The following is a 27,715-nucleotide window of genomic DNA, read 5'->3' on the forward strand; positions in this document are numbered from 1 at the left end:
CAGTTCCTCTACCACCTGGTTGCTAGGAGACGCAGTGCGGCGTGAGCTGGCGCATTAATATGTAAATTAGCCAAATGGTGATGCGGCCACAGATTTGAAAATATTTAATTTTAACAAAATACAAATTTGTCCCCGTTTTTATTCAAAGGTAGAACACATTATCTTCCTTTTACTAGATAAACTTTCTCTGAATTATTGTGTCTCGATATTAATGTATATATTTTCTAATACATAAGTGAAAACAGTTGTTAGCTTCATTTTGAGCAGTTAGCTTATTTTATTTGAGACAAAAACCTTAATTATGGTTAAAATATTGTCATTATTTTTCGGTTAAGCTCAGTGAAAACTGTACAGGGTTAAATAGAGGTAATGTTTGACAGCATCCCCTCCCTTTTCTGCCTCTCCTCTCCCAGCATCTGTTATTCTTCGTATTTTCTCTGAGTCACTGTGTCGCTCGAACCGAACCGGAGCTGTTCAGCAATTTTTCCTGGTTCTGTCTGGCTCCGCTCCTGTGGTGAAAATACACGATGACCCAGGTGGTTCCGAGGCGTGTTGACATGACAGGTAAGGCAAAATAAGGTTGAGTAGGGTTTTTCCATCTTACACAGGGTAATTGTTCTCATAATATGATGAAATAACGCAGAACTACTTTGCAGTGCTGGGTGACAAAATACAATTCTTGATATTTCAGTTTATAAATAAGATTTAATGAGAATAATGTGTTTGTCAATGCAATAACTGTATGGATTAAATCATTTCCCGCCCTCTTTTGTGTAAAATGTTCAAAATTAGTATCTGAGAAACATATTTAAGTTGGAAAAACACTGCTGATCCTTGATCCAATGTTTTTATTCTTCTTATTATATGAAGTCTTTTTGTCTGTGCTGTTGGAAGATAAATCAGGCATAACATTATGACTACTGTCAGGTGAAATTATTAGCACTGTTGGAGTGGGGTGTATTAAGCAGCAAATGGACATTTTGTTATTTAATTTGAGGCAGGAAAAATGTGTAGGAATTTTAATTATTATGGCGAGACACTGGGATAGACCATCTCTAAATGAGGAACTCTGGTAGGATCTACTTTATTGTTCGCAAATGCAAATTAGATGTTACTGTAAGCCATATTCTTTAAAATTCTTTAACAAAAGTTGTTTTAGATGTTAATGGCTGCAGGCAGGAATGATTTCCTGTAGCAGTCAGTACAACAGTGGTTCTGAATAAGTCTCTGACTGAAAACACAGTGTGATGAAGAGGATACTCTGGCTTTACACAAGATTTTCCCGTTATAAATTAAATAATCTGCCTTTTTAAATATATATTTAATAATTACTTACTTAAAATGCTTATTTGTCTTGATAAAAAGTAACTTCTTATTTGAACTTATTTAAATTGTACTGGGATATTTGCATTAGAAAGTTAGCAAAAATGCTTGGTAAGATGTTGTGTTTTGCAGTGTAATAGGCTGGTGGTTATATTGTTATATCTGAGCAGTTTTTTCTGTAAAGCCCTTTATTCAGATTACTATAAAATAAGGTGACACCATATGACTGTAAGTATGTAAATATTTCACTGTTATGTCATTTCATCCTGTGGTTAACCAGAACCGTGGTCGGGTTGGGACTAAACTGAGATTTGCATATATTTGCATATCTGATGACTGAGCTGAGAATCTGTTTTTAGATGTTTGTGAGCCTCCATCTGTCCACTGACGTCTTCTGGCTGATTTCATGTCAGTTTGAGAGACTGACTGTGAGAAAAGACAATATGGCTGGAGGTTAGACTCCTAGGGTTCTGCTCAGACAGCTCTGCTCTGACCCTTGACCCTAACCTCCACACACGGATGACAGCTGATTCATTTTATTTTGACTGGCGGCTGTGGATGCGAGCAGAAATTGGATTTATATTTAATGTTGATGATGTGTTTATCTGTAAAATCCCAGCTTTGGTTCCTCCTCCTGCAACACTGACCAGCAGCAGGCATGCATCACCTGTTCAGTCACCATCCAGCCCTACAGGTAGACACCAGGAACTCTACTGTTTACCTAAAATAATGCATTTTATTGGAGTTATTTAGTAGATAAATATAGTTTTTAATGTTTGTGATTAAAATGAAGCTACTCTGACATTTTAATACATTACATGTAGTGAATATTTATCTTCTTTCTCATTTCTTAAGGCTCTCGCCTGAATTTATCTAAAGAAAGACAGGAGAGCAGACAGAGAACACAAGGTCAGTTCTCCAGCAGGTGGCGCCACTTCCAAACACTCTAAAACATTGACAGGGAAAAACATCAATCACAATTTAAAGGCAGCATTTTTTAGTTGGGTTGTGTGAAAACTGTGAACATTTGGGCCGTAATGATGATGATGCGTGTGTTTGTCTTCGTGCTGGGCGGCCATCAGAGCGGTCGCTGCAGGATAAGGAGCGGCGCGCGCAGCAGCAGCTGGATCGCTGCGCCGAGGAGCGAGGCAGGAAGATGGAGCAGCAGAGGAGGAAGGAGCAGCAGCGCCGGGCGGCGGCCCAGGAGAAGAGACAGCAGCAGCAGGACTCAGAAAAGGTCAGAGGTCACCACAGCATGGAGAAGATGAAGCTTTATTTAAAACTTCAAAAGTACGCTAACAAAACAGCATGTAAACAGAACGGCAGCCATGTTTCCTGGTTATAAACTGAGAGAAGGAGCTAAAGCATCCAACCACCCATCCATCCATTCATTCATCCATCCATCCATCCATCCATCCATCCATCCATCCATCCATCCATCCATCCATCCATCCATCCATCCATCCATCCATCCGTCTTTCTGTTTGGTTTTCTCCACTAAGTATTTCCCTTATGTCGCTGTTTTCTTCATCTCCTGTGTTGCTGAATTACCTGACTTGATCTGTAGCTCAGTTTCTGTTTGGTGAACCAGAAAGTGAGGAAGAGGAGACTAATAATGCCGAAGCTCCAGTGACTTCCTGTCAGTTGACCAAACTGTGTTCATCCGTCCGGCTGAAGCATGAAAAGCTCGGCTGAGTTTCTGCATCATGATTCAGATCAGTTTTCCTGAGCAGCTCCACATCTGCAAACAGGAGATAAATAATCCAGTCTGTCCTGATAATCCAGGCAGAACTTCAGTTTTAAACACAACGAATGAAAGCTGCTGGATTTGAGATTTTTAAAGTTTCTTTCTGCTTCTTTTACCTTCCAGTTAACGACTATTTGGCTTTTCCCGAAGTCTCATTTATGACTCCCACTATGCAGTAAGAGCACTACAAACCGGGAAGCTTTTGTCTGGTTTTATGGCTCTGTGGCCTTTATTTGAGAGAGCAGAGACATGCAGCGAATGGCCGGGTCAATAGAGACTGGACCTGGCACAGATCTCCTCCATTATGGTTAACCTGCTTTACTTTAAAGCTTTTTATAAACAAATACATCAAATTTATGTGAAGTGTCAGTACTCACATGACTGATCCTCCATCTTGGTTCTGAGTGACTTTAAGGACGTATGGTGATTAAATTCAGCAGAAAATACTGAAATATGATATTTATAAATGAAAGAGTTTATTTTAACTTAGTAGGGAGTTAATCTGGATCTGATGTGTCAAACATCTGGACACGACTGTAGCTGGGATGTTGGATCCTGTTCATTCAGAAATTAAATGTATTTAAGACGAATACTGTTGAACCTCAGCATGTCTCTGTAAGGTCACTTCAGCTTTCAAGTATCAAAGATGACAAATAATTCTGAAAATATAGTATTTTAATTTCAAAACTGAGTAATAACAATAAAAAATAGAAAAGGTTTTTCCTCGTTCTTAAATAACTAAATTAAACTGGTCACTAAACTGACAAATAAACATACTTTCTGGCATCACTTTTATTATTTACTTTATGAATATCAAACATCACAGATAAGTAAATATATTATTTTTGTCTATTTTTGTTACAAACAACTAACAAAGCACATATTTGTGCTTTCTGCTCATATTTTCTTAATCCTACGACCAAAATGTTCAAAAAGCCAGTAGAGTAAAGTTTAATAATTATTTTAATGTGAATCCTCCTCTTTCCTTTAAATCAAAAGATTATCTTATTGCACAATTATATATATATTAATATAATAGATACATCTTTGTTTCAGGTAGCTGTATTGTGTTGGCAAGTCCAGCGTCTTATTGTCTTTAGTTCGGCAGGTATATATGGAGGACTAATACTGCCAAAATTGACAATAAATAAAGAAATGAGAAAATAAAGTAAGGTGGAAATAAATAATTTCAACACATTTAATTTATTATTTTACAATATATTTGTTCATTTTCAATTTTATTTTCTCATTTACCCTTTCTGTTTTATTTTTTCTTTAATTCTTTATTATTTTTTTCTATTTCATTTCCTTATTAATTTTTATTTTCATGTTTATCTATGCACTTCTTATTTTCAATTTCATTTCCTTATTTATTTAAAATATTATGGGGGGGGGTTTGGTCAGTTTTGGCAGGATCGGCCTTCCGCAGATAAAATACTTGATGAAGTTGTAAGTGGAGGACCGAGCAACATTAGGACTGGATGTTGTGTTTGTAAATGCGTCATTTGTCTGCTGTCAGCCCCACCGATTCACATCACATGTGCATAACGTAATGACGTAACGATTGGTCGGCCACCTGGGGAAATGACATCACTTTAATTTTCCATTTCCTGGACCAGACGGTCGATGACAGCACAGCGAAAGACAGATATGAGATCAATGTGTCAGAATATGAAGAATGAAAACCTGAACGTCTAAATTTGAGTAAAAAGTAAAAGTAGAATTGAAATGTAAGAAATTATTTTATCTGTAAATGATCGTTATCATTCACGTTTATAAGCAAACCACATAAATTAGTTTTGGATCTGAAGATTGGACGCCATCTTTGTTTTTAAAATCCTTCTGCCAGCTCACCGGCAGTTCTCAGCTGATATTAATCATTATTAGGTTTATAACTTGCAGACCTGTTGAAATAAGCAATAAATTAATTAATATAATGACAAAATTTAAATGAGCTCAGTCATTTTTATTTGCATGATTTATTATTTTTCTCTTTTCTCTTTCAAAAACTGGATGATAAAAATCTTCAGTCTGGTGTTTTGGGCTCATTTAGCCCTTATTTTGTTTTCATAATTCCTTTTAATTGTTGTTTTGTTTTTTATTTTAGATATTTAAAATGTCTTCCAGTTCCAGTGTTAAATGTTATTCAGAATTTAAAGTTTATTTATGCATTATTATGTCATGAAAATGGTCTCAAAACAATAATATTACTGTTCTGGGATAATTTATCGTCCAGTAAAGTTTGTTTTCATGACTGATATGTAAATAAACTTCTTCGCAGTCGAGTATTTAACCTACTAGTTGTCAGAAAATGGCTCTACAGAATTAAATTAGTTAATTATGGCTACCAGAAGCGCATTTGCCTTGTAAATATCCTGGATTAACACAGATTTGCTCCTTATTATTCAAACCGATTCTTTATTATGGCAGAAGAGGAAATGTAACAGATATTGGTCAGAATTAGATCACTCAATAAGCACTGAATTGGCTACATTTCATCTGATCGGACGTATTTAAGGAGTAATTTTAGCTGTGATTTGAGTTTCTCCCTGTCCTGCATCAGGATGCAGCAACAGCCTCTGCTGCAGTCGGCTAATCCATCCCCAGCAGTCGCTCCGTCTTTGATCTGCTTCTGTTTCAGTTTCTGTCCACTTCTGCCTCTGGTTCTCTGGCGCTGCACCCCCTCCGTCCTCCTGCAGTGCGTGACTCTGCATGCACCTTCAGCAAACCCCCCTCAGTGCTGAGCCGGGGCATTTCCATCCCGTATAAACAGGCAGTTAACTGGAGCAGCTGGCAGCTGCTGCAGGTCTGGGGAGGAAAATATCTCAAGAAAACGTTCAGAATAAAAACAGTAACAAGGGCTGCATGTCTGCAGAATGGAAACAACGGAATATAAAAACAAATTAGTCATTTAAAATACAATAATTCAGATTTTAAAAACCAGGGAAGTCTGAGCTTTTCACATGTTGATGTTAGAATTATTTTTTAGCTACAGATGCATCTTTTGCTACAAATAATGAAGCTTTCACTAAATTAATCAATCAATCAATTAAGTTTATTTGTATAGCACATTTCAGCAGCAAGGCAGTTCAAAGTGCTTTACATTTACAAAACTATGAGGAAAACAACGTACAGTCAACTGAACAACGTTACATTTTAATGAGCCATCACCAAATCATACACATCAGATCTGTTATTGAACTTTAGGGAATAAAATGTTGATTTTCTTATTTTAAAAATTAGTTTAATTATTTGATTATTTGTAATTGTTATGTATTTCTAATGTATAAAATAAGCTTTAGTGGTTAATTGAAAAATCTGCAGAATTATCCGATTAATCGATTAATAGAATAATTGATTATTTGTCAGAATAATTGATTATTGAAATGATTGTTAGTTGCATCTCAAGTTTCAGGAAGCAGATGACTGACAAATGAACAACATCCTGTGCTACAAATAACCGAAAAATTGTCAGAATAATTATTAGATTAATTGATTAATCATCAGAATAATTGATTAATCATCAGAATAATTGATTAATTATCAGAATAATGCCCAGAATAATTGTCAGAATTTTCAATTAATCATCTGAATAATTTATTTCTATTCAGAACAATCATCAAAATAACTGATTAATTGTCAAAGTCATCAATATAATAATCGATTACTAAAACAATAATTCGTTCCAGCCGTAGAAACGCCATCCTGTTGTGGCACTAATATATTTCTGTCCATTTTATGTTTTTAAGTCATAATTCAGCTGCTTCTTTATATTTTTTATTGGATTTCTGCTTTTGTTTCTGATTCAATATTTTTATTTAATAACAATATGTTGAATAATGTCGTGTTTTTCGCTTTTATGCTGAAACAAATGATAATCGCATAAAAACACAACATTAAGTGTTTTCATGTGTGCGTGTGTGTGTGTGTGTGTGTGTGTGGGTGTGTGTGTGTGTGTGTGGGTGTGTGTGTGTGTGTGTGTGTGTCGGGGGGTTGGTGACAAGCTGCAGCTGGCCCCTCCTGCCAGGCAATGTGCTCTGTCATTAGAGAGGGAGTGGGCGATCGAGGTAAAGAGAGGGAGGAGAGAGAGGGAGTCAGAGCCGGCAGACGGACGAGCGAAGGCGCGGCGCTGCCGTATCATGACCCTCTGACTGACAGACGGGAAGACGCAGGGGGAGACGCTGCTGTTGCACGCGGTTGCCATGGCGCATCCGTCTCCGAGCGCATCGCCCGGCGTCCGTCGCCGTAGCGATGGCTCGGTGAGAGAATGTCTCTTCTTCCCTGTTTCTGAACGCAACGAGCAGGAGAGGCTGGAGGCCCTGGTGCGCCGGAGAGCCGGGGGCGCCGAGCGACGCGGCGGTGGCTGCGGCGGCGTGGAGGCCCGGGAGCAGCTGGACAACAGGCCCAAACGCTGGACCTGGGGTGGGCCGCCTGACGGAGCCGAAGGTGAGTTCAGCCTCAGCTGGGAGCTTTGTTGTGATGGTGATGATGTCATGGGAAGACTGGGAGTAATGGAAGGATGGGGGATGGAGAGGAGGAGTGGAGGTCAGGTGGAGAGAAAGAGGGGGATGGTGGGATGGAAGGGTGGAGACATGAGAGAGGAGGAAGTGATGATGTGAGGAGGAGAAGTGATGTAGGAAGAAAAGGGTGTGGATTCTGCAATGCAGGAGCAGAAACCTCGCAGGGCTTCGCATCATCCGACCTGAGCAGGTAACGGCTTCACCGCTGCTGGTCGGGGCTACAGGTGTGTGTGTGTGTGTGTGTGTTTTATTCCCCTGCTGGGAGACAGAGTCTCACCTTGAGCACAAGGCTGCATGCAGAAACTCAAAGTGCGACATTACGGCTCGTTTCCTTCCTGATTCACGGCGTTCTGTTGTTGTTTTTTCCGTCAGCGATGAACCGCCGCTGATCTTATCCATCAGTTGTTCTCAGCTGAGGCGATCTGGTTCCGATCCGGGGACGGGGTCCGCCCAGCGGCGGCTCTGGTTCTGATCCGGGGACGGGGTCCGCCCAGCGGCGGCTCTGGTTCCGGCCCGGCTGCCTGATCTGGGATCTGTGGCCCACTGCAGCAGAAACAGCAGCGTCTCATCTTACAGCTACAGGACGGAGATGATGGGCTGCGTTCTCAGAAACTCACTTTTTCTGCATCTCAAATGCTTCAAATCTGATTTATTGGATGGGATGAACTGCAAATTTAATCCGTTAAATTATTAAGATAATGGATTAATTACGGAAATGCATCCAGCTGTTTGAGCTGGACTGTTTTATTTTGATTTTTAAAGCATCAAAATGAGAGTTGAGATGCACCAATTACCAGTCGATGTTTAGTGGTCCAGTCTGGAACAAAGCTAAGAGTTTCCACCACTTCCTGTCCGACAGCAGGGCGTAAAAATAACATTTTCATACCAAATCTGATTTTCAATTTTAATCGCTTTTCTTTTTCTCGCTTTCTTTTCTTAAAAAGAAAAGAAAACGTTTATTTTTTCAGTCATCCTTCTGGGAGTTGACAAATAAATAAAAGCTGTAAAACAGCATTGATGGAGAAAAATTATTCCCCGTCAATTTTCTGTTGGATTTGAAACTCCTGCCTCCGTCTGTGAACTCAAGTGTTTTCTCTTTTGTTTCTAAAAGATTAGATTCTTTTCTAAAGGTTCAGGTACTGACTGGCTGCAGAAAGCGTTAGCAGGATGGGATGTTGTTGTGAGGTTTGGCCTTTAGCCGAGTATTTTAATGTGAACGGTGACCCGTCAGTTCTGGTTGGTCAGGAAAAGGTTTTTATTCAGGAGGTTGGAGGGATTATTGGAGCGATTATCTTCCAGTTTGGTGTTGATCTTTGAGCCGCCTCTTCATCCTGTTTGCTCTGCAGCGGCTAAAAGCTGCAGTCGATTAGGATTTGGATGCATTACAAACAGCATGATGACCTAATAATGGCCGACAGATCAGACATGGATCAGACAGGAACAGTGGAGTCAGTGCAGACAATAAGACAGTTAAAACAAGCTCAATTATTTCAATTTTCTCTCTTTCTACTGGATGATAAAAGTTTTCAGTCTTTGGTCTCAACTAGAACAATTTTGAGACTTTATAATTAATTTTATTTTTGTTTTGTTTATTTATTTTGGATATTTAAAATGTCTTCCAGTTCCAGTGTTAAATCTTCATTAGGATTTGAAGTTTATTTATCTCTGAGAATGTATTTTTGCATTATTACGCCATTATTATTATTATGTTACTTTAAAATGGTCTCAAGACAACAATATTATTGTTTATCGCAATAATTTCTGGAGCAATTCATCGTGCAGCATAATTTGTCATCGTGACAAACCTCTGAGGTTTATCAGTGTGTCGCACTGCAGTTCGGATTGATTTCCTCTCTAATCTGTAAGAAAAACCTTATTTCAGGCTTTATTGGATTCAAATCCAATAAAGCCTGAGTACGGCAGCATTACTGCGTCTAGCTGCAGTGATAAACAGCGACCTCCTTCCTCTGTTCTGCAGTGATTTAATATTTACATTTACTGGATTTACCTCCATATTTGACCACTTACTTATTTTGATTCTGTAAATGTTACACAGTCCAAGCTGCATGAAATAATTACATTTCTGATATATATACAAATGATTTAAATGAAAATCTAAAAAAGTAGAAAATGACCTAAGCAAGTAAAAAACCGGGATACAAAGAGCTAAAAATACGAAACAGAAATGGAAAAAATAAAGAAAGAGAAACAGATTAGTTTAGTTCACATATTTCTATATATTTTCCCATTTTTTAGCAGATTAAGTTACTTCTTTTGCTTCTTTTCTAACTGCATGAGCAAACTCCGGCATTCTGGATGAGGAAGTGACATCAGAGCTTCTTTATACGGAACAAAGAGATGAAAAAATGGATCCAGATGAGAAAGTTTGAGCCTTTGCTTGTGCGATGTGTCGTTTTGCTGTCATTTCATGGCAGATATTTCTGTAGCCGTGTTTTGTCCGAGTTGATGCTGCTTCCTGCTCAGATGGACGGTAACTCCCGCTTTAAGCCGGAGTTTGGCCGGATTCTCGGGTGTGTGACGGTGTGTGACGGTGTGTGAATGCGTAACGCTTTGCTTTTTCCGCTCTGCTTCGCCTGCTGCCCAGGTAACCCTCAGACCCCGCCCTGCCATGCCATTGGCTCCGCTCAGCCCAATGAGCTTCCTGCCGCTTCCAGCGCCAGCCAATCCCGTAACGGTACTGACCTGATGACTGTGTGTGCCACGCCCATCCCGCCTCCTCTGCAGCCGCCTGCATGCATGCGCCGTCTTTGTGTCGTCAGACCGGCTGTGGCGTCGTCCTGAAGTGTGTTTGTGACGTTTATTGGCTGTAAATCAGCAGCAGTGATGCTGAAAATCTCTGCCATGGCATTTCATGTCTACCTCCATTTTTTACTTACTTTCTAATCAAAATAATCCAGACAATATAACCTGTTAAAATATTGCAGTAAACAGATAAACTTGCTACTTTCAATGCAGAATCTGAATCTGCAAATGTTAAGGAGTCCCTGCTGCATGAAATTATTACATATCTTACTGTGAAGGTAAAATAAAAAACAATAAAAACAGTAGAAAATTACCAAGATAAACAAAAATGTAAAAATTATTAAAAATGCAAAATATAAATGGAAAAAAAATATAGAATCAATTCCAGTGTTTCTGAAACCATCATTTTATTATAACGGTAAAATAAGAAAATAGAAACAATGGAAAATGAATCAATTTAAAACTTGTATACAAATTATTAAAAATAAAAAAGATAAATGGAAAAAATATAGAAAAATAAAAATTAGAGAAAAATAGATTGGTTAGTTTATAAATGTATATTTCTCTAATATTGTCCCTTTTTTAGCAGATTTAATCAATCGTTTTCTTTCATTATATTTACTTTTGTTGTTTTGTTTTTATTTTTCATTTATATTTGAAGCTGCTTTTGTTTAAAAATACAAATTAATCAGTAACACCTACATATTGCCTTTCCACCAGTTTTTTGACTTATTATTAGTATAAAAAGTAAATCATTTTTGATTTATTCTGGAGATAAAATGCAAACATCCCATGTAATTTAATTTGATCTCTTTTCCATTGTGGTTCTGATCCGTATTCGGACCGGTCAGCTGTTTTCTAAATGCCACTGATTGTGATTCTTGTTGGAAGCTAAATGGCTCCTGCTGCTACGCTGCATTTATGGGAGTCATGTGACCTCATTTATGTGAGCAGATTATAGAAAATGACTTTAATTTATTTGTTGTCTAAGAGGAAACAAAACGTTTTCAATGTGGGTCTGAATTTATTCATGACTGGAACAAAATGTTCAGTTTTCTTTCTGTAGGGGAAAAAGTCGAATTTGAACAGATAAAAACTGCTAAGATTAAATTTTGCTCTCATGCTTTCATTTTATACCTGTAAACAAACAATTTAGTGTCTATTTTGTTATTTTGCTTATTAGTTTGATGTTTTTCCAGTTTAATATTTTCATTAATCATAGAAACAGACTTGAAATTTTCTGCACACTAGATCACATTATTTTGCAGAATCTCATCCCTGATTGAAGAAAAATCACTTTAATTGATTTCCTGCTGGTTAATATCATTTATTGACTTTAGTTTTGACTAAAAGCAGATTAAAGAAAATTACTTTAATTGGTCATTTATCAAAGCAGTAAGAAATGTCTCGCTATGCAGTATGAATTTAAACGTCCCACCCAAACGGCTCCATTTTCCCCTCTGAGAAGTCTGTAAAGAACAAAATGGTAAAACGATAAGCAGTAAAAGCAAATTAGTAGAAAATAAAAGAACTATCGATCAGTAAAGTGAGTCTTTGTCTTCACAGTAAATAAAGAAGTGAGGAGACTGATCAGGACTCAGCCATCCTGATCACAGGCGGTTCTCCTCTTCCTGTCCTCCCTGCTTGTTTAGCCATGCATGAACATGATTCTCAGCAGGGAGTCCATCCTATAAACCACTATGGTTCACACACACCCCCACACACTCACACACACACACACACACACACACACACACACACACACCCACACACACACACACACACACACACACGCATCATGCCAGACATTCAGCCTGTAGCTATCTATCACCAACACCCAGACCAGACAGCATCTACACATATTTTAATCGTTACAGCTCCATTTTACTCATCAGCAGCTGCAAAAATACGGATTTTTCTTTTCTTCATTTGTTTTCTCATTTTGCTGCTACAGAAAATATGTGCAAATTTACAAAAACTGTTATAAAAATGCCTCTTCTCGTTCTTACTCTGGTAACCATGGTTACGATATCGTTACCACAATGTTGAATAATTAAGGATCCAAACAGGAGATTCAGAATGTAATCCTGTCAAAATTATTAATTGTTCAATTTGTGCTAAAATCAAGCTAATATAAAAACCTGATATAATTAACACAGAATGACGTGTAGTTAAAATATAAGTAATTGTTTTATTTTAGTAGATGAATAAAAATAGGTTTAATAATTGAGCCACAGCTGAAACAACATCAGAAATAAAAAACATAAAAGGAAACATCAAATGACAAAGCTAGACACACAACAATATAAAGGAAATAAAAATGCTGTTAAAACATAATAAAATAGATCAAATCAATACTAATAGTTGATTAAAATCTAAATTTGTCATAATAATGTGTTTCTAATTCATGAATTTAGAGTTACTACAAAACATTTGTCATACTTCTGCCTTTCTTTTCTAGTTTTAGGTAAATAACACTCAATCGTCGCCTGTAGAAACATTTATCTTCTGTAGCATTTATAATGTGATCTTGAGCTAAGCTAAAATGCTGCCGATTTTTCTACATGTCCAAAAATTTCTCCTCATGTCTTTCAGAATACATCACACATATATTTAAATATACTGCAAACATTTAGCAACAATAACCCAATAATAACATTTGGTTTCAGTGATGCTAAGCTATGCAGACTTTCTATCTGCACTGATGGAAATAGACTCACCTCAGAATGCCAAATGCTTGGAGAGGAAGTCACGTTAGGGGAGCTGGATCTGATTTCTGAGCAGTTTAACCATCTGACCACTGGGGGGCAGTAAATTCAGAAAATCCCTCCAGTTTTTCACGATTCTGCGATCCTGAAAATTCACAGAAGATAAACAGATCCCCGCTTGTTTTCATGCTAATGAATATTTGAGTTTATTCCAGAAACAGTGTTTTTTCGTGCTGCTAACTCCCACCTGCAGGTGGCAGTATTTATTCTACTTGATGTCTGGGTATAGTTTGTGAAATATTAAAAAATTCCTTGTAAATGTTTTTAAATTAGAACCACAAAATCTGTGATTCTGATTTGGAAACAATCACAAGAACAATGATAAAATCCTGGAGGAAATGTTTCAAATAGTTGAACTTTCAGCCTGCAGTCAAATGATGATTAAATGTAAAAAAAAAAAGAAGAAAAAACAGATAATAATACGATGACAAAAAGTAACTTACCCCATCCTGCCACACCATAAACTTTTAGCTCTTCGTTCTAGTAAACACATCGTACAAAATAATAACGATAGACAAACCTCAGAGACATGAAACTCAGGATTATTGCAAACACTTGGTTTAAACTGGAAGTTTTATGTAATCTTATTTTGTTTTAAATAAGAGAAGTGAGTAAAATATGTTTAAAAAATTCTCCGCCTTTGAGTTCTTCTGCATTCTTCATATCAATTTTCATTCATTTAATTTTTACATGGGAGTAATGACAAATGTAGCTGAATGAAATTAGTGGTGCAGTAATTTTTTTTTTATTGAGCTGTCTGATAACATTAACTCTGAATATAGAGAGATTAAAAGATTTTAAAGCTGACTAAACAGACCGAAATTACATATTTTATGAGCGTTGGGAAATCAGCTGCTTACAAACTTTAATATGAACCTTTAATTATTCATGAAGTGCCTCAAAACAGGAAGTACAGTTTACAGAGCTTGTTATTTATAATAAATTAATCCATTTTCTGATCAGACCGAGTCATTTTGATTAGATATGAGGATCCATGGTGCCTTCAGGCGCCGTAGGACACATTACCTCTCAGTTTCATGGGAGTGCAGTGACTGATTTTCTGCCATCATCCTCCATTTCATGATGAAGTGCCTCTGCTGCTTCACGCCTGCCTTGCATCCAAAGTTAATTCATGCAGCGGCTCATCGACCTGCAGGATTATCTTCTGTGTGAGCAGTTTGGTGTTTGTTCTCTGGTGTTTCCAACACATTCTGGTGTCACAAACGCAGCGGGAAATCGGCCGTGGATGTTTCTGTGGAAATAACTAACCAGTGGGGTTTTTTGTTGTTGTTTTTTTTAATAGTAGTTGACTTCTTGTCTCCACCAACGATGGATCAGCCAATCAACAAACAGCTTTCCAGCTCCTCAGCAGCTCTCAGCTCCCCAGAGAGAGGTGAGACCAAATATGGCTGAACAGGAAGCAGAACAAGCCGATCAATGGTGGATAATTTAACAATTACGATCTGGTTAAAAAAAATCACATGTAGGATTTCACTTTAGGACAGACAAAATAAGACTGTTTAATATCTAAAGCTGCAAACTATCAGGTGAACATGTAACTGTGATGTTATTATTCTGATCAGGTTTTAAAAGCAAACCTTTGAATAAATATAAACGCTTAAAAAATGTCATTTATGTAGCATTTTGTTCTTGTGCTTGATTAGGATTGGATTATTTCTTGATTTCTTTTGTTTTAGATTTAAAATTGAGGGGAAAAAATAGCTAAGGACCAACTTTTACTTAAAACCTTTCAAGAAATATTTTGTTTTATTTACATTTATGATTTAACAAATGCTTCTTTGGGTTAATATGCTGCATGCGCCATTATGGTTAAGAATGTTTTTTGTAACATGTTTTCTTTGTGCCATTGTGTCTGTTATTTATTTTTTGTACCTGTGTTGGTCTGTGACCTTCAGTGTCCTCTGTGTCCCGTCGAACAGCTTCCCCCAACAACAACAGATCCTTCAGGAGTTCCTCCAACCGCAGAAGCATCGCCGGCTTCCCCGAGGAAAAAGCCAAAACACCAACGGTCAGAAGAAAAAAATAATCCCTTCTTCTATTCTAGTAACCAGATCATCATCATTAACAAGTCAACTTATTAAAATTCAACATCGTACTTGTCAGCAGCTGCTGCACTAAATGGGAGTTCAGAAATAAATTATATTATGTTAACAATTATAAGGTAATATATAAAAAGTGCCACTAGGTTTGTAACTATACCAAATTTATAAATAAGTTACTGCAATAAATGATTATTTTGTTGTTTTGAGATCATTTTAAGAAATATAATACTGGCACAATAATGCAAGAACACATTCTCAAAGATCAATAAACTTTAAATACTAATTAATATTTAACACTGGAACTGGAAGACTCAACTGGAAAACAACAATTCTGTTTCATAAATAATTTTCATAAAAATTATTTCTGTAAACAAAACTGTCCTTCAAAAAATAAAATAAATTAGATGAGAAGAAATCACCAAACTGAAAACTTTCATCATCCAGTTTTGGTAGAAAGAGAGAAACGATAAATCATGTAAATGGAAATTATTGAGTTTATTTCAATTTATCATGCGTCTAATTGATTTATTGATTATGGACAGAATCCAAAAGCTATACTCAAGTCAGAGTAGCACTTCTTCAACATATCTTTACTAAAGTAAAAGTAAAAACTATCCATCCAAGAAATTACTCAAGTAAGAGTAAAACGTATTTGGTAAAAAGTGTACACAAGTACTGAATAACTGATCAAATCATTTAATATTTAAAAATTACATAATCAGATGGACCAAATATAAAGTTTAGTGAAAATTTTGGTATTTTAAGAACCAAAATGACAATAATTCATATAAGTAACAAAAAATAAAAAAATCAGGAAAAAGAAACTTATGAAACTTTAACAGAAACTGCAGGTGTGCGTCTGTGTCTGGTGAATTTTTGGTTAAAACATGTTTGTTTTTCATTTAGTGGGTAGAAAATCCAGAAATGTTACTTAAATAAGAGTAGAGAGATACTTCAAAATAAAAGTACTCAAGTAAAAGTACAAAGTAGCATAGTGAAAGTATTCCTAAAGTAAATTTTTTCAAAAAAGTTACTGAAGTAAATGTAACTAGTTATTACCCAACTCTGTCTGTTTGTATTACTGGATGTGATTGCTATTAATTTCTTAGTATTTTTTGTCTCTTTAGAGTTTAGTTGATAATAAAAAAGCTGATTTATATGTCATTAATAATTACAAATGTGACCTGTAGGGGGAGACACCCAACACTCCGGTCCGTAGTTCTTCCTTCAAGGCCAACAGTAAAGGCCACGCTGCGTCGAAGCGGTACGTAGTCGCACAAACTCTCCTCCGATCCGGTTCCTGCTTCAGATGACGGCATGCTGTCCTTACAGGGTGAGGTCCAACCGGAGCCGCGCCCAGTCGCCCTGCTCTCCTGGACAGTACCCCCCGTCCCCGCTGCGGCAGAGGGCCCCCACCCCCGGCGCCGACGACAGGGGCAACAACGAGAACAAAGGTCACGGCACTCTGGAGAGGAAATCTGCCAAATCTGAAGCTCCAGACAACAAGAAGATCAGCAAATCCAGCAGCAGAGAGCTGAACGCAGGTTATTATTATTATCATCTTCTCTAAACTCTAACAATATATCAAAGCTTAGACAAACACAGACATAGCATTTACCATAAATGTCATCAAAAAAGTGAAAGATAAGCTCATGTTTACAGTCTAATGACGTCTTAAAGGGGCAGTACCGCTTAAAATCTAATTGTTTTAGCTTTCCATCAAGTTATAAAGTTTTTCCCTCATCAAAAGCAAACCTGCAGTGTTGCTTTGATTCCTCATGCATGTTTGAGAAATCTTTTAATCTCCATGGCAACAATTGAGCAGCTAAACGCCTGGGTGGACCTTGCTCCGCCTTCGAGGTGCAGCTCCTCCCCCACTCAGCTCCTTCAGACTAGCCAGCAGCAATTAGCAAACATCTTATAGAACTGCTGAGCTCATTATGAGCTTCTGCTCAGAGAAACACCACTAAAAACATTAAAGGGTTAATAGAGGAGCCATGTTGGCATGACTTCCTGAAGACTGAGCTTCAGAAACAGCAGGAGTTTTTAAAGAGATAGAGACCAAAAATTCAAGACGTCAAATAACAAAGAAAATTTCTCTTAAGTCATATTTAACATATGCAGCTGTTTTATAACAACTGAAGGCAATATAATTACTCAATTGTGCTATAAATTGCACTATGTGGCTGAAAAACACATACTGCCCCTTTAATGTGTTTGAAAAGTAGCTGGGTTGATCGAATGCTCAAACAAAATCTGTCTTTTAATGTTGTTTAGGTTAAATTTTTACTGGTTTCATTAGCCCTTCTGATTGTTCATGTAAATAGGGGTTAGAGTTAGGTGTATATTTGCTATTTAATCAAAAATGTTTCTTTAAAAAGAAAAAATGTAAGAAGAGGAAACAGAACTGCTGCACAAGCAGACTTCAAAATAAGAGAGTGAATATAAACGTCTACTTACTTGAAGAATTCTTAATCAATCAATCAATCAATCAAATTTTATTTGTATAGCACATTTCAGCAGCAAGGCATTTCAAAGTGCTTTACATCATAACAAACACAGAATCACAATGCAATATAGAATCAATCATTAAGTCAAGTTACATCAATAAATTTGTAATTGATTACATTTCAAATACAATTCTAAACAGGTGTCTTCAACACAGGCGTCAAACTTTATTCAACTCAAAGTTTACCCAAAAAAAAAGTAAATGAATTTAATAATAACTCCACAGAGTCACCAGGCACGCCCAGCGGCCGCAGCGTTGGCGGGACGACGGACGCCGAGGAGGCGTCCCGGCTGCTGGCGGAGCGACGGCGTCTGGCCCGGATCCAGAAGGAGCAGGAGGAGAGGCAGCGGCAGGAGGAGGAGAGGTGAGAGAGTCAGTCAGCCTATCTGGGATCGGCTTACACTGTCTGAGACCACAACTGCTAGGAACAAACTATGAAAACCTGCTGGAGCTCAGATCAGGAAATTAACACGGAACAAGAGATAGAAAAATCTAAATGAATATCAGGTCAGGATCTGAGCTGTGGAACATCATCGTTCATGTTTTCTTCAGGCTGAAGGCGGAGGAGGAGCAGAGGAGGCAGCAGGAGGCCAGGGAGCGCCAGGAGAGAGCGGCACGGGAGGCCGAGGAGGAGAGAGCGAGAAAGGAGGAGGAGAAGAGGAGCAGAGAGGAGGAGGAGAGACGACAGAAGGAGCAGAGATGGAAGAACATGCAGGACCAGCTGGACAGAGAGGTCAGTAGATGTATGTGGATCAGATATGAACTGAGCCTAAAAATATAAAGTAAATCAAAAACTAACCAGGATCTGATATTCCCAAACTGCAGCCGATAATCAGGTCTCCATCCAGGTCAAGGGTCAGGAAAATGGCTGCTAACATATCTGCAGATCCTGCACATGCTGGACATGAGCTGCCTTTTTCTTATTTTCTTTAAATATAAAACATGGCAGTACGTACATGTACATATTCTAACTGATTCATTCATCCTTTACTTTATTTCTGCTAAAGCAGGGGTGTCCAATCTGTGGCCCGGGGGCCACATGTGGCCCATGAAATGATTTTGTTCGGCCCTCTGGCCACAAGTCAAGAACGGTAAAAATTTGGCAAACAAAATTGACACCCTAAAAATGTGGACATTTTCTTTAAATAAGACAACAGTCTAAAACTTATGTTTTTGATCTTTAATTGCACATATTTCATAAGTTGTTTATAGTTGAGCAGGTAAAAATAAACAAAATTTAGCATTTTTAATTCAATGAATTTTGCCAGTAGTTTAAATTTGCCAAATTTGGCCCTCAGGACAAAACGTTTGGACTCCACCGCTCTAAAGTTCATATATTTATACTTAGAGTCCATATATTGTGAGTGAAATTCATTCTGTCCACTATATTGGCGAATAAAGCTGATTCTGATTATATTTTGTTCTAGATGTAATTGGATATATCTCTAGAAACAACAACAAAGGAATTGTTATTTTTCAGCACGTTTTCTGGCTTTTAGTGAATATAAATAATTTTCATAACCCTAACTAACCTAAAACAGGAAACATTTGGTCTGATTGAACTTCAGACAGTGAGAAAAATATGTGTTTTTATTCAGAGGATGTAAATATGAGGTTTTGGCTGCTTAAAGTGAGCGACTGCGTGTCTTTCAGCGGGAGGAGGCCTTCCTGCGGGCGCAGAGGGAGGCTGAGAGGAAGAGGCAGGAGAGGGAGCTGCTGCACATCCAGGAGGAGCAGGAGAGGCAGCAGAGGAAGAAGGTACCAAACGTCTCCGCTTTGCTTCCTCCTTCAGCCAGACAGGGAAAAAAAGCAGCTCCATCACTGGGCCGGACCAGATCATGTCCAAATCAAATCAGACCATTCCTCTGTCTTGAATATGTTACCTCTACCAAATAAAAACTGTCTTCTTGCTCAAATGATACGAAAACAAATCAAAACCGAATATATTTCCAGACTAAAAACGTTTTTCATCTTAAATGCTAAACGTATATAGTTTCTGCTCTGACTGTGTTTCAGCAAATGACCTCTTTGGAGTCTGTATAATTGTTTAATCAATGACTAAATTATTTCAATAATTGATTAATCTGATTGGTTGTTTCATCCCTAATTGTGTTGAATCTGTTTTACAGAGAATTGAAGAGATAATGAAGAGGACGAGGAAGAGCGAAGTGGATCCTCCATCTGGAGCATCGGGTAAATATTCAACCAACCGTTTCATAGCTGATATTAAATCAGTTTATTTTCATGTTTTTGGCCAATAAGATGTGGCAGATTCTGACTTTTTGGGGATCGCTCCAAAAGCTGGAAGTTTACTACAACGCAGGGCATTCTGGGTAAATACAACAAAAACAAACGTGTTAACCTAGCGCGACAAATGTCTCGCAGTTTTTAGCCAAAGACAAAGATAAATCCTCCAACCACTAAGATCTAACGCCTCCGTTTTTGTTTACATTTCATGAAGAAAGTTGCGCTCAGTGTCTCATTGAGAGGTTTTTGTGTCGTTTCCTTTAGGGGTTTTTGGTGCAGCGCCCCCACAGGCGAGGAGGGGAACAGGTTTTCAAAGGTTTTTGTGAAAGCAAATTGCAGCAGCTGAAAATATAACAAATGTTGCAATTTTGGTGAAAAACTTTATAAGACACTGAGAGAACAAAAAGTTAAAAGTTGAAAAAACACCTGATAACGCAAAATTGGAGAGTAGTAGGAAAAAATAGCAAGTGAAAAGTGGTTTGTCTTCCTTTAGCCTCCAATAGCAGCACAATTACAGAGATAGCTCAGAATAACCAGTTTAATTATCAGCTTTTTGAAGAAGCTGATAATTAAACTGGTTCTAGTTTTAATCTAGAAAGCGTCAGGGTGTCTGCCTGATGAACCTTTGAAAGTCTGGCCTGGACGCCAAAGGAAATGTGATATAAATGACTGAAACAGTGAAACTTCACCATGATGAAGGAGCAAAATGAATCCCACAATCTGCACAGTTCATTTCTGCTTCCCTTCCATCATTAGATGCATGTTCAGGATTTCCTGAGCTGCTTTTCTGTGATATTTTCCTCCTGAGAGTTTTAGTCTGCAGTGTGACTCAGCACTGTTAGATGAGCAGAGAAACATTGCCCCCTATCTGCAGGCAGAGGAACAGCAGCGTTCCTGACCTTATCTCGGCGATGCAGGAGGAAATGATGATCAGTGCAGATTTAAAGCATCTCCTTCATGCTTCACTGCTGCAATATTCATCATTTTTTCTCTGCTGGTTTAATTTCCTCTGACTGATTTTTATTCCTGTTCACATAAAAGCTGCTGAACTGGACCTCAGTTCAATAAGCATATTTATTCCCTGTTATTTTATTGTTTTTTTTTTACAGCGTGTGATGCTAAAGCTGAAGCTGTTGGCGCCTCAGAGGAAGACGCTCCAACCCCGGCTGAAGCCCCCGTCATCATGCTGGGCCCCCTGGAGAATAAAAGCTTTGTGGACGAGCTTTCTGATGGAGTCCAGTCCATGGACGTCAGGTAAACCCACAAACGTTCCTACTCAAACTGGAGAAAGCTGAATTAGAGCCTGCATATCAGGCCTAAAACAGACACAAAAACCAAAAAGTTAGCTTCACTGTTTCAAAATGGATGAAAATGTTGTTATTGTTTTATTTGTGTTTTTGCTTTAAACATGAATTAAGATTTAAAGTGTTGTGTTTTATGAATAAAATCTGAAAACACTTACAAACAGCAAACAGATAAATAAACTGAACCTGGATCTGATAATAAAACTAAAAGAAACAATGTGAGTTAGTTTTGTCTTATTTCAAGATATTTACACTAGAAACCAGACAAAAATACTTGGTAATATTTTGTGTTTATTGCAGCGGAGTTATACAAACTACTGATTATCTAATTGGTTATTATTCCTGTCGCAATAACAAATAAATCAATCAACAGCATGCTAAATTAAAACAAGCTCAATAATTTCCATTTGCATGATTTATTGTGTTTCTCTTTTCTCCCTTTGACAAAACTGGGTGATAAAAACGTGTTTTGGTCTCAACTAAGACAACGTTTGTTGTTTATTTATTTAAACAACAAAAGTTTAAAAAAACCAACATCTTATTTATTTAAAATGTCTTCCAGTTCCAGTGTTAAATATTCACACTTAAAGTTTATTAATTTAAAGTTATTAATCTTTGAGAATGTGTTATATTATATTACTTGGAATTGGTCTCAAGACAACAATATTATCGTTTATCGCAATAACTTCTGAAACAATTTATCGTCCAGTAAAATCTGTTGTTGTGAAGGCCTAAAGTTTGCTAGATGAAACCTCAGTAAAGTGAGGTGTGGTTGCTACGTCAGGATCAGCGATGGTTTTATTTACTGTGGCTGAAATGAGTCCCGGTGTTGAACTAAACGTTGTGTCTCTCTGTCGTCGTTGTCCCTGTAAGTTCTCCATCTGTCTCCATCAGCCCCGTCTCCAGGGACGAGCAGGCCAGCGCTCACGAGTTCTCCCCGGTGGCCGAGGGGCCCGACGGCTACCCGCCCGACCAGCCCATGGACCTGGACGCCCCGGGGCGGGGACGCCCTGGAGCCGACATGCCGCCATACCCCAGGCTGCAGGCCGGCAGCGGCGTGGGAGACCTCAACAAGAACCTGCTGATCCAGGCGTACAGCGCCACCTCCGAGTCCGCGCAGCTCATCCACAGCGTCGGCCCGAGCAAACTGGACGTCTAACACCGGTACTGGTTCTGAAAGTCCTCCAAAACAATTCAGGCTCAGTTTGAAGCACTTCTCAGGGAAAGTGTTTGATTTCTGTGTAAAATAGAGACGCACCGATCCACTGTTTTCACTTTGATATTGATACCTGAGGTTTCGTATCGGCCGATAGCGCCACAGAAAAACAGCTGAGTTAAATTAAAACACTTGTTTTTTAAATAGACATAAATGTACTGAAATACAAATTTATTGTAAAAACACAAAATCCTATCAAGTATTTTTGGTCCAGTTTCTAGTACACTCAAAATAAAACAAAACTAACATGCAAGTAACTTTACAGCAAAATATAGGAGCTTATTTTAAGTCGATAATTCTTTATTATAATAACAAAACAATAATAATAATATTATAAAGAAATTTATAATTCATTTGTTTATTATTATAAACAAGTTTCAGTTTTATTCCACCATCCATCCATTATCTAACACAAACAAAATCTTTTTGGACTGTGGGAGGAAGCCGGAGCGCCCGGAGAGAACCCACGCATGCACACGGAGAACATGCAAACCCCATGCAGAAACAACCCAGGCAGGGATTCAAACCCAGGACTTTGTTGCTGCAAGGCAGCAGTGTTACCAACGGTGCCACTGTGCAAGCCTGACTTTTTATTTTTAATTTACACCGAAGGAGAATTTAGTGACACCAATTAACCAATTAATAATTCTTGTGACAGGAAGCCGGAGCACCCGGAGAGAACCTACAATTTTAAAATTTACATTTTGTCAATGATTACATTTAATATTAATATATATAATACTGCACAGAAATAACCAACGAAACAAGAGACAAGTGTGGAAGTACTAGAAAAGCAAATAAGCAAAGGAGAGAAAATACAAAAGAAAATAAGGAGACAAATGATTACAAGCAAACATTTATACCATAAAGTTTGTTTTGCATTTTGGTTCTGAACGTTTGCATGATTCACCAATTCAGGGCCAACACACTCTGAGCTTTCCATGTCAGTTTTCCCTGCATCAAAAGAGGTGCTAGTTTTATTTTCCGCCATCTCTTCAATTACAAGCTGATCTTTTAATGTTTCTTCCTCCTCTCCAAAACCAACTTTGTCGTTTTGGAGAGGAGGGGCAGGAGGAGCCGTCATGTTTGCGGACGACGGACTGGTCAGTGACGTCTCTTCTGACCCAGCAGTAGCTGCCATCAATGACTGGGAAGAAAAGGCTGCGTTGTCAGCAACAGATCCTGACCTAGGCACACAGAAGGAAACTTTCTCTTCCTCCGTGAAAACTTTCTGGTCCAGGTCAGATTTTACTTTGGCTCCAGTGAAAGATTGGCTCCCAAGGACTGGGGTCGCATCTTGAGCTCCTTGTTTTAATGTCTCTTTTATCAAACTAATCTCCTTGACTGGAGAGAAAACTTTCTCTTCCTCCGTTTGAACTTTCCCGTCCGGGTCAGTTTTTACTTGGGGGACATTTTCCCCACTGTTGTCGAAATCCTTGGTCAGAACGCCAGCACAGTTTTGAGATACCGTGTTTGTCAGATCCATCGCTGTGCAAACTTTCCCGTCCGGGTCGGTTTTTACTTTGGGAACTGTCTTTCCCGTGTTTCTAAATGCTCTGGCCACATTTCTAGCACGGTTTTTGGACCTCATTGTCCCCAAATTCAGCGCAGTGCAAACTTTCCCGTCCGGGTCGGTTTTTACTTGGGAGACATTTTTCCCACTGTTGTCCAAATCCTTGGTCAGATCGCCAGCACAGTTTTGAGATACCGTGTTTCTCAGATCCATCGCTGTGCAAATGTTCCAGTCCAGGTCGGTTTTTACTTTGGGAACTAAATCTCCCGTGTTCCTGAAGGTTCTTGCCACGTTTCTAGCACGGTTTTTGGATGTCTTGGTCCCCAAATCAAGCGCAGTGCAAACCTTCCCCTCCGGGTCGGTTTTTTCTTTGGGGACATCTTTTCCTCTGTTATCAGAGACCTGGCTCTTCTCCTGATCGCTGTCTTTTGATGCCGTTTTTCTCAAGCTGATCTCTGTGACGTCTGGCAAATCTTTCACGCTTTTCTTGGGAAGAGTCGACTTACCCATCCTGTGGTCCGGGCTCTCAGGCTGGGAGCTGCCTTCATCCTCGTCAGTCCCAGAAAAGTAATTGCCATAGAGCATCTTCATTCCTTTTATTGCCACGTATCCCAGTCCAAACATTACAGGAACGGGCACCTTTCCCAAACTAGAATTCATCGTGAAATGCTGTGTTTCCAATCAACCAACTCCTCGAATCTAACTGCTGTTCTGAGAAACAAGCCTTCAAAGCCTCATAGATCTTCTTTGGTCTATGATGTCATCTATGACCTCATCAATGAACTCGCTGTTGTTCTGGGGCCAGGTCTGGTCGTTGCTATGGAAACGATCAGATCAGTTCTGCATGAATTAAACTATTGACCCATTGCACGTGACGTCACGGTTTCCAGAACTCCGCCCACTCCGCCTTGACGGACGTCAAAGTAACCAAGTCTCCTTTAAAGCTGGTCTAAACGCGTCTGCAGCTTCATATCGCTTCCATTTAGTTGATTCCACCAACCTTGCTAGCTAGCAGAGAGGTTTAGCGGCTAAAGCTTCACCTCCTCCTAAATCCCCCAGAATGCTGTGCGGTTCTGGATTGTATTTTATTGATATTATTGAATATTCTATTTCACAAATGAAGCTTATTTATAGAATATTTGAAATAAATTTAAAATACAAAAAAACACGTAATAAAATTTGTGATTTTAATTTAAAAAATAAACATTTTAATGATAATGATGGTTTGTGAGCTTAGTCTAAGCTTTAAAAGACGTAACAAAAAGAAAAGGCGTTGGATAAAAGAACGGAGATGGCGCGGAGGTGAGTTGTTACGATGAGCAAGAGACGATCTTAAAACGAAGAACGTTCTAAAATTGTCGTGAGGGGGAAATCGGGGCAAAAAATCATGATGTGAAATGGGCTTGAATGTGATAAGAAAGATATCAAATATCACACTAATGAGAAGGTACGCGTCCCATTAGTAACCATGGAGATGATGCCGCACCATCATGTAGCCTAGCATGCATAGAAAAAACTGGTTAGCATCTCGTCTTTGGTATGTTTTAAGGCTGTTCCGGTGTGTGGAGGAACGCTCTTTATGACACAGTGATGTAAATGATGTGGTGTGAATTCAGGCAAAGTCGGTAATTTGATCAGCACAGGAGGGAGAAGGTGTGCGTGGGTTTTTAAGCTAGCTATTTCCAATTTGTGTAAATATGGCCATGAGCCCCAACCAGGCGAGCTACACTGACAGACAACTTAGCTTGATTTGAACAAGTAAAAGCCACGAATAAACTGTCCGATACTCCCGTCCCTCACTTCCGGCGTTCGTCACGACGCCTCAAATGATTAAGTGCAGTTTCAAAGGGTCAATAGTATGCTGAGAACCTGCTAGCTAATGTTAAAGTAGCAAGATAAATATGGGTAACCATGGCAACAAGGGAGGTCCGACCGCAGTCAAGTTGCGTGCGCATCCCCTGCGCGCGCAACCTGACTATATACTATTATAATATATAATTATTATACAATAATTATATATTATAATACATGTTCTTATATACAAATGATAGTATACCACATATATTATTATATATAAAGTTATATAATAAATACTATTATAATAATATCAATATAAGATAAGATAAGATAAATCTTTATTGTCATTGTCACAAGAACAACGAAATTTAAAAAGTGCCAACAGTCAGTGCATATGCTTAAAAACAAAAAATAACTCTCACAATTCACACACAAATCTTATTGATATTAACTGTAATAATAATAATAATATTTATTTTAAAAAGTACTATTTCAACTGGCAGAATATTTCACCTGTAAAATGGGAAAAATGTCTAAATAATCTAGTAGTTTTTCATCAATATTAAGGAATTATTGATTTTTTTTAAAGTTCCTGTATCTTGCTGAGAAGTTACTTGTAAGTTAGTTTTTCTTATTTCAAATATACTGAAATATTTTAACTAGAAAGTAAAAAAATACTTGTTAAATTTTTGTTGTTGCAATTAACGATTAATTGATTACTAAATTAGTTGATTATTTTAATTGCGATTAATCTGATTAATTGTGATTAAATGTAATTAGTCACGATTAATCCGATGGTTTCAACCCTAATCACAAGAAATCATTAATAACAGTAATAAACTGTACATAATCATGATTTGAAACTGTTTTTATCTCCACTGTGTTGGAGAAGTTTGAAAACTTTCCTTGAAAATGCTTCAGTTTTTCTGTAGGAAAGTGAATCATTGAACAACCCGGTCTAGACGTTTACCTGAATTTAAATTCTGTTTTCAATTCCTGATTTTGTCTCTTGTGTCTCGTTTCAGGAGCGAAACAGGAGCAAACACAGCCACCTCCCTCTGCAACAGTAGTCATCCTTCCCACCAGAAACAAAGTTTAGCATCTGATCTTTCATCCGTGTTTCCGAACCGCTCCGGAGGCAGCGCAGGCGGGGAAGTCCAACTCACAGAAACATGCTAATAATGTGAAGTTTATGTTTCTGACTGAAAACAAACACTTCTGCCTGCTCAGCAACGTATTTATGACATGAACGTGTGAAGGTTTGGGTGTTTAAACTGTAAAAGCTCATCCATAAATCAGAGGTTCTGATGAAGCCCGGTTTGCATCAGCTTCTCCAAACGTTGTAAATAGATCCGACTGCAGGACGATCAGCAGAGAGCCGCTCCGACGTGTAGCATCTCCGAGCCGAACTAGCCGGCCGTGTCGTTCCACAAAGTGTCGGTGTTTTCTGACTGTGTTTACCTTCAAACTGCTGGCAGACGCAGCCGAGTCTGCAGAGGACGACGGCAACTTTGGGCCACAGCAGGTGGAGAAAACAAAGAGTAAATTTACACCTAAAAATCTCAGAAAATTTCTAGAAAAAACAAGGAAATGTGTGAGTTTGAAATGTTAAAATTTGCTGCAAAAATCTCAGAAACTTTTAGGTTAATCTCAGAAATTTCCCAGAAAAATACGGAAATTTCTGAATTTGAAAAGTTGCAAATTTGCTAGAAAAAACTTGTAAATTTCAAGGTTTCCAAAGTAAAAACATTTCAGCTGTTCAAACTCTGAAATTTCTGTTTCTGCTAAAAAATTTCTGAGATTGATTTAATTTTTTGTTTGATTTTTCTTGCAAATGTTCAACTTTTCGACCTCAGAAATATCCTGGTGGTTTTTCCAAGAAAATTTCTGAGTTTTTTGTTTCTTATTTTTTCAAGTTCTAAAATTCCCATGGTTTTTTTGTAGA

The 27,715-nt window shown here is 38.1% G+C and overlaps 1 protein-coding gene across 9 annotated transcripts; it reads left to right on the forward strand.

Moving 5' to 3' along the window:
- The first annotated feature begins 422 nt into the window (after positions 1-422).
- Positions 423-27,390, forward strand: map7d2b (MAP7 domain containing 2b). 9 transcript variants are annotated; one of them, XM_032551982.1, is made up of 17 exons: positions 423-564; positions 1,943-2,017; positions 2,179-2,232; positions 2,406-2,560; positions 7,375-7,516; positions 10,196-10,285; positions 14,425-14,514; positions 15,038-15,150; positions 16,375-16,448; positions 16,517-16,728; positions 17,919-18,057; positions 18,246-18,426; positions 19,347-19,451; positions 19,823-19,886; positions 21,050-21,194; positions 22,118-22,408; positions 26,796-27,390. In XM_032551982.1, exons 1-16 carry the CDS (start codon positions 528-530, stop codon positions 22,401-22,403), a joined length of 1,962 nt encoding a protein of 653 aa, XP_032407873.1. In that variant the 5' UTR covers positions 423-527; the 3' UTR covers positions 22,404-22,408; positions 26,796-27,390. The 9 variants fall into 9 exon arrangements, with proteins under 9 accessions (XP_032407873.1, XP_032407875.1, XP_032407874.1 ...); XM_032551984.1 differs by having other exon boundaries at positions 22,139-22,408; XM_032551983.1 differs by having other exon boundaries at positions 14,428-14,514.
- Positions 27,391-27,715: the final 325 nt, after the last annotated feature.

Source organism: Xiphophorus hellerii, chromosome 21 (assembly GCF_003331165.1).
Source record: "Xiphophorus hellerii strain 12219 chromosome 21, Xiphophorus_hellerii-4.1, whole genome shotgun sequence".
Lineage (NCBI taxonomy): Eukaryota > Metazoa > Chordata > Actinopteri > Cyprinodontiformes > Poeciliidae > Xiphophorus > Xiphophorus hellerii.

Excerpts from the sequence above, each read along its gene's own strand:
- map7d2b (XM_032551982.1), top strand. The coding sequence starts at position 528 with ATGACCCAGGTGGTTCCGAGGCGTGTTGACATGACAG. Across the intron at positions 16,729-17,918 it reads CAGCAGAGAGCTGAACGCAG|AGTCACCAGGCACGCCCAGC; the intron begins GTTATTATTATT and ends ATAACTCCACAG. Across the intron at positions 18,058-18,245 it reads CAGCGGCAGGAGGAGGAGAG|GCTGAAGGCGGAGGAGGAGC; the intron begins GTGAGAGAGTCA and ends TGTTTTCTTCAG.